A 13,911-nucleotide genomic window follows, 5' to 3' on the forward strand; every position below is an offset into this window, starting at 1 on the left:
GCACTGCTGTTGTTGATACCGAGATGTACATCTGTAACCCCTTCTCTTTTCAGATATTGCCTAAGTGATACATTCTTATATGGAGTTATCTGTGTGTAACTGTCCTACCAGACAGTCCTGGTGCACACCCTTAGGCCAGCCCGACCTGAATTGCTTGTGCAGGTACTTGATACTATGTTATGCTGGTGATAGTTCCCACTCCTGCATGCAAGGCTCCCCAGAGCTCTCCTGCTGCCTTGGAGAACCACCTCCAGTGTAGAAGATGTTGCTGCTTGTGCTGCTGAGAGTAGCCCTAGCTATGAGGTGAGATAGCAGACAAGCTCCTTATGCTCTTGGGTAGTGGAGGGTGCGAAGAGAGAAAAAGAACAGTTTAAAGGCACTGTCCTTGTAATAAAACACTGAGATAAGGGTCCTCTTTACATATAAAAACTGGGCCAAAGCTTTGCTTGCTTTTTTAGTGTATTATGTGCCATAATCACTGACATCACAATTGCACAGAAATTATTCCTCCTCTCGTGCACACACGTACTTTTACAAACTCAGTGTGGACCTCCTGAATCCCTTCTGGCATTGCTTCTGCACTCAATGTACTGAGCTTGTTTTCCACTTTCCACTGTCTTCATTTCCAATTCGATCCACTATAAAATACTTCGGGAGATTTTGCTGTAGTGCATTAAGGATTTTTTAGTAAAAATGACAAAAAAAAACTAACCCAAAAGGAGGTTAAATGAGACCTCCACAACTTCTGTATCAGGTGTTAGGCAATTCTGGCTTTGTAGAACAAGAAGTGAATAGTGACAGGAGGGACATGGTCTAAAATACAGGATCAGGTAGGTACATTTCCACCTGAATAACATGTCCATTAATGGCAGAGGTGTATTTTAAAGTATCTCAGCACACAGTTATAAAATAACCCACACTTTCAGGTTGCTTAAGGAAATTATGTGAAATACTTTAGTGTCAGGCTTTAGCATGACTTTTCCAAGCCCTCTCATGGGCTCTGGAGCTCATGGTCTGCCAGAAAGGGCCAAAACTAACAAGAAGAAATAAGTGAAGTATTAGATATTCCAGAGGAGTGTGGAATGCTTGCCAGTAGCACTCAGAGAGTGGTTGATGTTGGAAAGGACCATGGGGTTACATAGTCCAACCTCCCTGCTCAGGCAGCTGCTTTGATAACATATTTAGTGCAATATTTGTTACTGAGCTTCCATCAATATGTTCAAATACACTTTGAATGCAGATGGCTTTTGATGACGCAGAGGAGCTCTCCAGACTAAATCCACTGCACACAGTATGGTAACATCACCACATCTCCCCTTCTCTCCACAAGCTAACAGTCACAGCATATCTGTTAGATGTGTTGGACATAGCCTCATCGTGTCAGCTGTCGCTATCCCGAGCAACACAAGTCTATAATGTGTTAGGAACCCGTGTAACAGTCAATGATCTTGCTGAGAGCTCCCGGCCGTTTGCTGAGTTTCATTTTACTCATCTTTGTCCCCACCATGTGGCAAACGTTTGAATTACTGTCGTAAAATGTATCCCAAAACTCTTCTGGTGATCCCGCTAATGAAGATCATCAAACAGGCACACAGAAGACTGTGAGAACCAGCTCCTGACATGCAGGTTGTGCTTTTGGGGGAATGTTGGAAAGTGGCTGCTCACCAAAACGGGACAAGGTTGGGAACATTGGGGCTGTTCAGCCTGGAGAAGAGAAGCTGCGTGGAGACCTCAGAGCAGCTTCCAGTGTCTGAAGGGGCTACAAGGATGCTGGAGAGGGGCTCTTCATCAGGGACTGCAGTGATAGGACAAGGGGTGATGGGTTCAAACTGAAACAGGGGAAGTTCAGGTTAGATCTAAGGCAGAAGCTGTTCCCTGTGAGGGTGCTGAGGCGCTGGCACAGGGTGCCCAGAGAAGCTGTGGCTGCCCCATCCCTGGCAGTGTTCAAGGCCAGGTTGGACACAGGGGCTTGGAGCAACCTGGTCTGGTGTGAGGTGTCCCTGCCCATGGCAGGGGGTTGGAACTGGATGAGCTTTGAGGTCCTCTCCAACACAAACCAGTCTGGGATCTCCACTCAGCTTCTCTTCTCCAGGCTGAACAGCCCCAATGTTCTCAGCCTGTCTCCATACAGGAGCTGCTCCAGCCCCTGAGCATCCATGTGGATGCAGGACCGGGATCCGCCGCTAGGCGGCTCCTGCCCTATCAACACCCCGCCCCTCCCGCGGCTCCTGATTGGCTGACGGCGCTATATATAGACGTCACACGCAGGCGCCTTCCCTTTTCGCTCCGCGCTGTCGGAGGCCTCCATACGGCGTTGTCAGTGTGAGTGCGGGCCGGGGCTCGGGGCTCTGTGCGGGCTGCGGACCGTGTCCGGTTGTCCCGGAGCACCTCTCCCGTATCCCGGAGCCTCCTCCCGCACACCTCATGGTGCCGGCGGGCGGCCCGGGCCCGGCGGCGGCTCGGGCCGAGGCTTGCGGGAGGCGGGCGGCGCGGCCAAGATGGCGGCGGTGCCTGAGGGGCTTCGCGTGTGTGTGTCCATGCAGGTTCCCTGTCGTCGCTTCCTAAGGGAAACCCCACAATGTCCGGAGGTCTCGATGTCCTGCAGATGAAGGAGGAGGATGTCCTCAAGTTCCTCGCTGCCGGGACCCACCTGGGAGGCACCAACCTCGACTTCCAGATGGAGCAGTACATCTACAAGAGGAAAAGCGATGGTAACGCCGGGGGCAGCTGGGGCGCTGTGGGCACAGCGGGGGAAGGAGCAAGGTGTGGATGGTTGAGCTCTTTAGCGGTGTTTCCATGGCCTGAAAGGCACAGACGTTTGTTACCGATAGAATCAGTTTATTTGGAGAAGTAGAATGAAACACGTATTTCATAACTTGATTAATTTGGGCACTTATGATAGTTCTTAACTATAGTAACAGAACAGTTTTAACGTCTCAGTAGTGATTTCTGCTACTTGTTTATAGTGTTCCAGTCTGAGCTACACCTATTAAAAGGCTGAAGTTCATCTCAGACCTTGGTTCATGTTAATAGATGTTTGAAGTGTTGCATCCATGATGTTCATAGGTTGCCTCCTATATAAATAGCTTTCCAGTAGCAGAATTTTGCAGTAACCACAGCCATGCAACAAGATCAACAGCAGGAGAGTGCTGTCCTGTTCTAGGGTGTATCAGCTGGTTGCTCTAAAGCCTTTTGTCACCAATAGGTATTTACATCATCAACTTGAAGAGGACCTGGGAGAAGCTCCTCCTGGCAGCCCGTGCCATTGTTGCCATTGAGAACCCAGCTGATGTGAGCGTCATTTCCTCTAGGAATACCGGCCAGGTATGGATGTGTGTTGGTCATGAAGCCTGTAGTCTTGGCCCCAGGACTCTTGGCTGCATCATTCCCTGCCGGTGGCAGTTTAATGGTGAAAGTAGTACAGATTCTGGCTCTGGAAATGCCTTTTTTTGTCAGCATGTTTCTTGTGTTGCACTTGCAGTTTGGATCAGTTGAAATCCACACCTCATTTCTGTAGTTTTAGGGTGTTTGGTATCTTTGTTCATATTCTCCTCTGGGTACTTCCTATTGGTGTATTGGTGGTCAGGCCCCTGGTGCTCCTGTTACCTCTATAATTCCGGGAGTCATTGGCACTGCTTTTTGGCGACAACAAGTGCTTGATACCTATTTTTCCAAGGAAATCATTTGCTCTGTTCCTGAGCAAAGTGTAGTAACTGTGCTTTTAGTTTCATCTCTAGATTCCTAGCAAACAAGTGGGACACAGTGTTTAACTAATATGCAATTGGCCACTGAAGTTTAGCTGCAAACCGAGTTTCTTTGGATCAGTGTAGGTGGTGCCACAGATATTCAGGGAGATTGTGGATGACATGGGGTGGGTTTACAAAGGAAAAGCTTGGGTTCCTGTGGGATTGACCTGCACACTGTTAAAGCTTGATGCTGAGGTCAGTTTCTGGCCGATGAGCCCTCAAGTGTCGGAAGTGTGCTACAGCAAACTGCATGGCAGGGTGTTCGCTAACGCCAGGAGAGGGGCTCCCTCTATGAGTGGAGTTTGATAGTAGGCCCTGCCACATGCCTGAGGAGATGGTGCAGGTGAGTAAGAACTGCAGATTGAATGAACACAGCAGTAGTTTGTGTGTATTTACTACTGAGTTTTCCCTGTGGTTGCACTGCTAGATAATGGAAACATGTAGAAATAGTGGAAGAAAATTAGCTTTAACTTCCTTCATAAGCTGTTTTCACCCCTTTTCATGTTTTCATTATGAAACTATGGAGTAGACCATTCAGACTTAAAAAAACCACAGGGTTTCCTATCCTGAATTCCTGCTTTGCTGGCAGATAATGATCTTTACAACTCCTGGTGCTGGCATAGCTATTTTCAGAAGCATTTCTGTTTTGTCCCATTCTGAGTGCAGAGCTGATGCTGAGCCCTGATTTTAGCCAGGACTCGAAACAAACAATTCAGCTTAATTCTGTGCATGCTCACACTTGGCTGGATGGTTTGAAACCCAGTTTTCCTGCTTCACTCTGACTCTGGTCCATTTTGCAGCGTGCTGTTCTCAAGTTTGCTGCTGCCACCGGGGCTACTCCTATCGCTGGACGTTTCACCCCTGGCACCTTCACAAACCAGATCCAAGCAGCTTTCCGTGAGCCACGACTCCTGGTTGTCACAGACCCCCGGGCTGACCATCAGCCCCTGACAGAGGCATCTTATGTCAACATCCCCACCATTGCTCTGTGCAACACCGACTCCCCACTGCGCTACGTGGACATTGCTATCCCCTGCAACAACAAGGTAGAGGCTTTGTGAGGGTTGCCTTGTATCTCACTAGTTAAGGCCTCTTGCAAGCGAGCAGGAGGGAGGGGATGAGGACTGCACACAGTTGGAGCTTGGAGCTGAGGCCTCTTTCTGGCCAAGGAACTCTCAAGTGTAGGACGTGTGCTATAGTAGGCTGGCAAGACTTCACTGACACCCGGAGGGTCTTTGTGGCCCAATGAATGGAGTTTGGTAATCATCCTTGCCACAGTCCATGAATATGGATGAATGCTCCATCCCTGGCTGTGTTCAAGGCCAGCTGGACAGAGCCTTGGGTGACATGGTCTAGTGTGAGGTGTCCCTGCCCATGGCATAGGGGTTGAAATTGGATGGTCTTAAGGTCCTTTCCAACCCGAGCCATTCTGTGATAGAGACGTGCTGAAGAAACTGCTCAGAAACATGACCTTGCCAGAAACCACCTGAAAGTCTAGGAAGATGGGAAACTTACCTTTGATCTCCATCTAGATGTCATTCACTACAACTTATGTAAGCCAGTTCTGAGCATGTGTGTGAGATTTGCTCACTCAGCTGAGTTTTCTATTCATTTTAGCATGTGATGAGCATAATCCCTGTCTTTCGGGTAAGATTCATGTGGGGTAGCGAGCAGTAGGAACTCCATAGCGGGAGAATTGCTTCAGGCAATGTTGGATACAGCAAATTCAGATGCTGATGATTTGAACTGTGCTTTGATTCCTGCAGAGACCTGAAAATGTCCTTGGAAACTTAGCAAGTTTCCTTTTCCTGAGTCCCCATTTCTTAGGTCTGGGCATTAGCAAGTAATGTCTTTCTCTTGCCAAGTAATACCCTTGGGTTGGATGCACAAAAGTCTTGCTCATTCAAAGAAGAAGAGGTGTTAGCTTTGCAGCAGATCTTTTACACCCTGTTCTGTTCCAGGGAGCCCACTCTGTGGGTCTGATGTGGTGGATGCTGGCTCGGGAGGTCCTGCGCATGCGTGGCACCATCTCCCGTGAGCACCCATGGGAAGTCATGCCTGACTTGTACTTCTACAGGGATCCTGAGGAGGTAGGAGATGTGTCTGAGGTGCCTTGCTTGCATGGTGCTCCTGCCCCATGTCTGTGCCTGCTGTTCGAGACAGGCTTTACCAGTATAATCACTGCACTTCATGTTTGAAGGTGATGGTTGGTTCACTGAGGTGCCTGTTGTCTGGTCCATGAGGGTGGTGAGGTGTTTCTGGGGGCTTAGGCTGTGTGCTCTTCCATTGCAGATTGAAAAGGAGGAGCAGGCTGCTGCTGAGAAAGCAGTTACAAAGGAGGAGTTCCAGACGGAATGGACGGCCCCAGCTCCTGAATTCACTGCTCCTCCTCAGCCTGAGGTTGCAGATTGGTCTGAGGGAGTGCAGGTCCCATCTGTGCCCATCCAGCAGTTCCCCACAGGTCGGTTTGGGGGGTGGCTGTGGGAAGCAGGGGGGCTGTTGCAGCGGGTAGGAAGAGCTGTGCTGTACTAATTGTTCCCTTTGTAATTGCAGAGGACTGGAGTGCCCAGCCTGCCACTGAGGACTGGTCAGCAGCTCCCACAGCTCAGGCAACTGAGTGGGTTGGCACTGCCACGGAGTGGTCCTAACTTCAGTCCTGCTGTACTGCAAGGGAAATAAAGACTGGTTTAACACACACCACAGACTGCTGTCTTGAACTGGCTGGTGGGTGCAACACATGGCTAGTGTGGGGCCTGGTCTATGGCTAAGGGTGGTGGAGGGTCTGTACCTGCCATTTCACACTGGTGGTGCTGGGGCCTGTGGCTTGTCCCCGAAGAGGTGATTCACTGCACCTCTCCCAGCTTCCACCAGGCTGCAGGGCATCCTGTGGCCCACTGAGGGTGAGTGGATGGAATAGGGAGGAGAGCCTTGGATTGGGCACTGCTCCCCTGATGGAGCTGCAGTTCTAGCACCGGTGTCAGATTCCTCCCTCCAAAAGTGCTGCAGTAATCCTCAGAAAAAAATACCAAAGCCAAACCAAACACCTTTTCCTCCCTTAATTCATTCATTTTAGTTACTTTGGGTGTGTATATTTCTGTGATTAATAGCTACGATGGAAGGTAAGCCCTTTACCAGGAGACAGCTTTTATCTGAGACGCACATGAGCACTTTACTATTTGGCCCTAAAAGGGCCCTTCCCATTCTGTTTGCCAGAAACACAAATGCCCCCCATGTGCTGGGCTGCATCTCCAGCAGCATGAGCAAGAGGTCAAGGGAGGTGATCCTGCTCCTCTGCTCTGCTCTCATGAGACCCCACTTGCAGCTCTGGTGTCCTCAGCATCAGAAGGACATGGAGCTGTTGGAGCAAGTCCAGAGGAGGCCACGAGGATGCTCAGGGGCTGCAGCACCTCCTGTATGGAGACAGGCTGAGAACATTGGGGCTGTTCAGCCTGGAGAAGAGAAGCTGTGTGGAGACCTCAGCAGCTTCCAGTGTCTGAAGGGGGCTACAAGGATGCTGGAGAGGGGCTCTTCATCAGGGACTGTAGTGATAGGACAAGGGGTGATGGGTTCAGACTGAAACAGGGGAAGTTCAGGTTAGATCTAAGGCAGGAGCTCTTCCCTGTGAGGGTGCTGAGGTGCTGGCACAGGGTGCCCAGAGAAGCTGTGGCTGCCCCATCCCTGGCAGTGTTCAAGGCCAGGTTGGATGGGGTTTGGCTTGCCAGTATGCTATGATGTGATCCGTAGGTCCCACATACACTCGTGCTTCCTAATTCCCTCTAATCTGTGTGCCCACATTCACAGATGTTCCTTTTCCTCTCCAGTCATTTCTTTGCTCAAACAATCACCTGGTATTTTTAGTACCCAAGTATTGTAGGATTACTGCAAGGCTCTTTCTTTTCGAGGAAGCAAGGGGCTTTATGCACAGCTAAAGACTCAGCTCTGCTTCGTGTTCCACTCTTCCCATCTGCAGGCTGGTAACACTGAGCTACCTTTATGCTAGTCTACTCAGAGAGGTGATGGATGCCCCAACCCTGGGGACATCCCAGGCCAGGCTGGATGTGGTTCTGGCCAACCTGATCTGGTTGTAGATGTCCAGGGGGTTGGACTGGATGAGCTTTAAAGGTCCCTTCCAACCCAAAGCATTCTATGGTTCAACATTTGCCTTTTGGGTCCGAGCTAGGTGAGGATGACCCTACCTGCCTTCGCTGCTCTCCAACACAGGCATGTTAACAAACACGGGCTCACGGGGGCAGACAACCCTCGGAGCATCGCTCCCACCTGGCCGGTAGCAGGAGGATGATGATGGTGCTGGGCTGCACTGCTGCCAAGTGCCGGGGTGAGGATCGTTCCCAAGGTCCCAGCAGATGGGGCTGTTATTCCTGGTTTGTCTGCTTTCCGCTGCTGCTGGTATCCAGGGAGCAGGATAACGGGGAAGAACGGCCCAAAGCTGCTTTGTAAGCACACCTGAGCCTTTTGAGGTGATTCCCTGCCCTCCTAAACATCCCAGCTGCTATTTAGTGCTGCAGGAGAGGCTTCACACCACTGCAAATCCCCTGGCTGGGGGGCCTGATGCATCTTCAGTGCCTGCCTCCATCTCTTGCAGTGGGAGCAGAGCTGATCCCACTGAGGCTTGCTGTGCCTCTTGCCTGGCTTTACACTCCCCTGCAGCAGGATGGTGCCACCCCCTCACAGGCATCCAAATACACTGTTTGTAACAAAAACCCCAGCCCTGTGTTGTTCTCTATGGGTCTGGGTGTTAAACTTGCCTCCATGCTCAGCTGCTTTTAATTTCCCTAATGGAACAAGTGGGATGCAGCTGGCTTTCAGGGCAGAGAAATACAGCACTCCCAGATGGAGATGCTCATCCATCCTGCTTGCCTTATTGCTTCCAGCATTTCTAGAGTGGCTTGTCCCTGGTACCCCCAAAGCTCACAGGTACCCAACTCATTGCACACATTGGCTTTGCTTATATAGGGAAACAATAAGCAGCATGTGTAGAAAGGGAACTGGAGCATGCACCATTTCCTTCACTTGTTATTTTGCTGTTAGAGGCTCTAACCTGAGAGGCAAGATCACCCTCAGGACCAAGCCACCTGTGCTTTTGAAGGCTCCTTTGTGCCACAGCCTGCTCCCAGCTGGGTAAGGCTTTATGAGCCCCAGGGGCGAGGGGCTGGAGCATCTCCTCCCCCTTGCTCATAAGGAGTGGGGTAGGAGGAGTGAGGAGGTTGTTGGCTTGGTGGGGCAAACCCCCTTTGACTGCTGCAGGCAGCTGATGTTCTCCATTGGCAGCTTTGAGAAAGCAGCACATTTGTGGTTGTGTTCCCAAAGGAGAACTGGGATTTCTGGAGCCACACCTCAAGGAGAGAAGCAGGAACTCCATTGGAATATCACATCTGAGGCCTGTGCTATGGAATCCTGCAGGTTCCTGATGCTGCAAGTTACCAGTGCTGCGTGGTACCCAGGTGGGACAGCTCTGCTGTGCTCTCAGGTTGGCCTGTGCTGGTTCTGTTCCCTGGGATCTGGAGGTTGCTCTGTTAAGTAAGTGCCAACCTTTTGTGTTATATTGAATCTCCCACTGTTGCAAGGCTATGGATTGACCTTCCCCCCTTGTGTCCATTGGGGGACAGAGCATCTCTTGGCTGGCTGTGGCTTGGGAATAGACTTGGTGTGCACATGTGAGCTCCTGTGCTTCCCGGGACACAAGGGCTGCTGTAAGGTCCTGCTGTCTTCTGGGACTGTGGCTTTGTGATTAGAGGCTCTTGGGGCTCTCCTGCTAATAAGAGCAATGAGTGCTCCCCATGGGGCAGTGTGAACTGGAGGGGGACAGGGGAGGGATTAGGCACAGAGCAGCCTCCTCTTTCCTTGCTGAGGCTTGGGGTGGGTTTAGCTATTGTGGTGTGTGCTCAAGCAGTGCATTGTTTCACCCTCCTCTGTCTGCCCCTGAGCCCCATTACCTGATCTAAATGGGTCTGATCATAACCTTCATATTTTGAAGCTCTTAAACATCTGCCTGGGCACTAAATTATTCACTGCTGCTGCTAACCAAAAACCCCCAAACCAACCCAAAAGGCCCATATATGTGTGAAATCTGTCTCAGTGAAAGGGAGGTTTGGATCTGCAGCCTTGGTTTCCCTGAGCAGCTTTGCTTTGAGGGAGGCAGAGTGGGGAACAGGAACACAACAGCTTGGGATGCTCCTGCAGCTGCTGAGCCCTGTTAGAATGGGTTACTATTACCATTCCACCTCCCACTAATGTGCTCTGCAGGCTGTGGTGCTTTGCCCTCCTCAAGCTGCCCAGGTAATGGTGCCACGCTGCTATGGTTGCTCTTATTCCATCCTCAGCTGAGCTGAGGCTGTTTTTGCCCTTCCCATATTGCCTGCAGACAGGCAGCACCAGCAGCCTGTGCAAGCATCACTGGGTTCCCATCAGAGGAGCTCTCCTCATCTCCATTCCTGCTTTAACATCCTGCCACTGTTCCCTTGCAAAGCTCCTGTGTGGCAGCGATGGGCACAGGGCTGCTGGGTTCTAACCCATCTGCAGGGCCAAACCCACTGTAAACTGGGTTTAATGATGCTCAATCCCAATGCAGTGCCCATGGGCAGGAGCTTTGGGGAGCAGAGCTGGGCTCTTGTGTCCAGCATCACCCTCCTGCCTTGGGCACCCATTTCAGACTGGGAGACAATGCCCACCACTGGTTTTACTGGTCTATATGTGGCTGAATTGAAAGGGACTGAGGGAGCTGGGTCCTGTGGTTGGAAAGGAAGGAGTGCAGCAAAGCTGAGCCTCCCTGCGTTAGCTCTGTGTTGGTATAGACCATTTAGAACACACCACTGACTTCTGATTCAGCAATGGTGAATGTCATGTTATCGAGCAGATAACGCTGCAGGCAGCATGGATTGGAACTGGTTATCACTCTTTAAAGCTTTCCAGTGAGCACTTCATTTCTGGTGTCAGGACATTGCTGCTTGGCAGAGCCGTGGTTTGGAGATGTAGGAAGGTCGGGCTTCAAAGGTCCCCATTCAACCTGCTTTGGTGGCAGCAAAAGCACCTGATATTGTTGTATAGAGGGGTCTGGGGTGCAGAGAGGTGGGCAACCTGCTGCACCCATGGTCTGATGGGGTCAAGCCAGGGGCCTGCAGGACATCAGGTTGAGTTTTAGTGGGAAAGCCACTGTGGGGATGCTGAGCAGTGTGTCTTGTGGGGTGGGATAAACTGCAAACACATGGTCTCCATCACCAGGTGTTGTCTCTGAGCCTGGGGATATGGCTGTTGGTTGTGTTCCTTGCCTGGATCTGATGGTGGAAGTGTCTCAGTGGGTGCTGGAGCCAGTGGCTCCTACCCATATGATGGCTCTTGTGGTGTGTGGAACGTCTTTGCTGCCGAGAGGTTTCTTTAGGTGAGATGTGCAGATGATACCCTCCTTGGCACCTTGAAGGAAAGCAGAAGTCCCTCCCCAGAGCTCTGGTTTCCAGTTGGTATGACTGGTCTGAGGATCCCTCTGACTGGTCTGAGGATCCCCTTCTCCCCCTGCCATGAGCATCACTGTGTGACAAAAGGGAGTGAAGGTCTCAATGAAGAGAGGAGCTGGGTTATACACAGACCTCTGTAGCTCAGAGTTTCGAGTGAGGTGCCCGTCCTATGGCTGTGAAGGTTCAAGATGTGGGATAGATGGGTTCATGTACGTGCAGGGTCAGCTACAGGAGTGGATGGAAGAGGGGTTAACGCAATAGCCTTGTCTGGAGCAAGGGAGGCTATGAGAGCAGAACGCTGTCAGCAGTGGTGGTGTGCAATGCTTGTTCCCTTTCTCTCCTGGCAGAGGTTCATACAAGCTACCTGAAAATGCAGGCTCAGCTCATTCAATGCTCTATTTTGGAAGGAACTTAGGAGTGAAAAGCTGATTTTTTCTGCTTTGGACAAGCCAAGGCCTTGGTATTATGCTTCTGAATGCAAAATCACTCTGTTCTTTGCATACACATAAGATATTGGGGCCACTTTTCTGGCTTTATGAGCAAGCCCATTTAGCAGTGCCTACTGTTTACTGTGAGCACAGAAAGCAGTTTGTCTCATACCACAGCCAAGCACAGGATGGAAGAGCAGGGTGAATGACCCTAAGAGAAGCATCCATGTCAGCATCCCTTTCCCAGCTCCATTGCAGCCACCTCCCAGGTTTTCCTTTCTACATTATTGAGATGCCTGCTCATCAGGAACATTCCTTGTGCATATAAATACATAGTATAGAGTCATGTTCTCTCCTCTTCCTATGTGTGCACACACGTATGCACATACACGTTTTCATCCCCTATTTCCTTGCAGAGGTGAGTGCGATCTGAAGCCACATCTCCCCTTCCCAAATCATGTTTTAATGTGAGACGAGGCACTGAGAGGAGGGAAATCCTATTCCTCATTATGCAGCCATTCCCTAGGGTACCAGTCTGCAGGGCAGGCTGGCCGGGTGAAATCAGGGCACTGTGTCACTTCTGTGACATCCTTATGGATGAGCAAGTTGGCAAAGCTTTATCCTAACATTCTGACCTATGTTTTCTATGGACATGGGTGCAGAGGAATGGGGCCAACAGCTTCTTTCTCCCTAAAAAAGCCACCTCCTGTTTGACTTGTATCCGGTTCAGTGGCTGGGTGTCTGCAGACAGAGATGCAGGGGAGGCAGCAAAACTGCTGCATCAGCAGCTCTTACAGCAAAGAGGCAAGAGAGGAACTTCTCTGTGAGACCCAGCTCAGAGAAATGCCCTCTTAGTTCCTATGGGGAATCAGATGTCTCAATACCTTTGTGGGTTTGGACCTGAAAAGCACAATCCTTTTCCCAAGCTGCCTTAGGGTCCTAACCGGACCCCTTTACCCAGCTCCTCAAAGGTGGGTATTCCCAGACTGAAGGTCAAATACTCTGGCAAGCCATAGAGGAGAATTGTGTTACTGAGCTTCCTGTCCTGAGCATATATGACAAGGTTTGTGGTGTTTAATGGGCAAATTCAAGGTGAGAGCATTGAATCCCATCTCTCCCAGCTGCAATGGGATTGCTGCTGGCTATACTGAGGGATTTGGTTTGCTGCAGAACGTGAGTTTATTTGTTATGGAAAGGTTGATGGAGTAAAACACATAGGAACCCATTCTATGATTCTACAGGTAATCTAAGCTGTCCTGGATGAGTTTGTGTCAACAACAGGAAGAGACTGTAGCTGTAAGAGCACAGAAGTCCTGCATGGAGTCCTGGGAAGTTCTGTAGACCTGGAAGATGTGATCCTTAAATTGTACCAGAAACTTCTAGCTAGTTATAGTCAGAAACTAGCCCAAAGCTCTTCTAGGCTCTTAGTTATGCTGGGTGATGTTACTAGGCTGGGAGGATCCCATCAATGCACGTCAGTATCTCAAAGGTGGGTACCAGGAGGATGGTGCCAGACTCTTCCCAGTGGTGCCCAGGATGAGGAGCAATGGCCATAAACTAACACACAACAAGTGTCACCTCAGCATGAGGAAGAACTTCTTTACACTGAGGGTGTCAGAGCACTGAACAGGCTGTGCAGGGGGGTATGGGGTCTCCCTCTCTGGATACATCCCAAACCCTCCTGGACATGTTCCTGTGTGACCTGCCCTGGTTGGCCCTGCCTTGGCAGGGGTTGGACTGGGTGATCTCCAGAGGTCCCTTCCAACCCTAATGACTGTGATTCTCTATCTAAGGACTGAAATAATGGTGCAAGCTGTCAATGGACGATGAAAGGAGGAGCAAAGAGGAGCCTGTGGAAAGCAGGGGTGAGGTACACAGTGGGCTTGGGACAAAAAGATGGGAGTTTGGAGGTGGTAGACTGGAGGAAAGCTGTCATGACAACACCTCCTCCTGTGCTGGTCTAACAGGGGGTCTCTGCTCCTAATAGTGGCTGCCATGCAGCTAGACACAGACACTCATATACACTTAACTGCTTAGGTAGAGGGAGAGCAGAAGAACCCAGCACCCTTTGTTGAGATGACACATGAACTCACACTACTTTTATTAACTGAAGAAGCCTTTGAAAGCACTAGCAAGGGCTTGCACCACCAAGTGAACTCACTGTGCTGCTGTCAGGGGCCACAGGGCTGTGTCTGGTATGTAGTAGTTCAGCAATGCCACAGCTGATTTTCATCCTCACCTCTTCCCGTTTCCTCCGTGCTCAAAACC

The 13,911-nt window shown here is 50.5% G+C and overlaps 1 protein-coding gene and 2 non-coding genes across 3 annotated transcripts; all 3 read left to right on the plus strand.

The window, feature by feature from the left end:
- Positions 1 to 2,238: 2,238 nt before the first annotated feature.
- On the plus strand, positions 2,239 to 6,443 carry RPSA (ribosomal protein SA). Its single transcript, XM_034065558.1, has 7 exons — positions 2,239 to 2,322; positions 2,544 to 2,711; positions 3,206 to 3,324; positions 4,547 to 4,792; positions 5,708 to 5,836; positions 6,039 to 6,207; positions 6,300 to 6,443. Exons 2-7 carry the CDS (start codon positions 2,579 to 2,581, stop codon positions 6,392 to 6,394), a joined length of 891 nt encoding a protein of 296 aa, XP_033921449.1. The 5' UTR covers positions 2,239 to 2,322; positions 2,544 to 2,578; the 3' UTR covers positions 6,395 to 6,443.
- Positions 3,913 to 4,072, plus strand: LOC115947312 (small nucleolar RNA SNORA62/SNORA6 family). Its single transcript, XR_004081255.2, has one exon. It is a non-coding gene; the product is annotated as a small nucleolar RNA SNORA62/SNORA6 family (small nucleolar RNA).
- On the plus strand, positions 4,870 to 5,026 carry LOC115947314 (small nucleolar RNA SNORA62/SNORA6 family). The gene has a single exon (XR_004081257.2). It is a non-coding gene; the product is annotated as a small nucleolar RNA SNORA62/SNORA6 family (small nucleolar RNA).
- Positions 6,444 to 13,911: the final 7,468 nt, after the last annotated feature.

The sequence above is a fragment of the Melopsittacus undulatus genome, chromosome 1 (genome assembly GCF_012275295.1).
Source record: "Melopsittacus undulatus isolate bMelUnd1 chromosome 1, bMelUnd1.mat.Z, whole genome shotgun sequence".
Classification (NCBI taxonomy): Eukaryota; Metazoa; Chordata; class Aves; order Psittaciformes; family Psittaculidae; genus Melopsittacus; species Melopsittacus undulatus.

Excerpts from the sequence above, each read along its gene's own strand:
- RPSA (XM_034065558.1), top strand. The coding sequence starts at position 2,579 with ATGTCCGGAGGTCTCGATGTCCTGCAGATGAAGGAGGAGGATGTCCTC. Across the intron at positions 4,793-5,707 it reads CTATCCCCTGCAACAACAAG|GGAGCCCACTCTGTGGGTCT; the intron begins GTAGAGGCTTTG and ends GTTCTGTTCCAG. Across the intron at positions 5,837-6,038 it reads TCTACAGGGATCCTGAGGAG|ATTGAAAAGGAGGAGCAGGC; the intron begins GTAGGAGATGTG and ends CTTCCATTGCAG.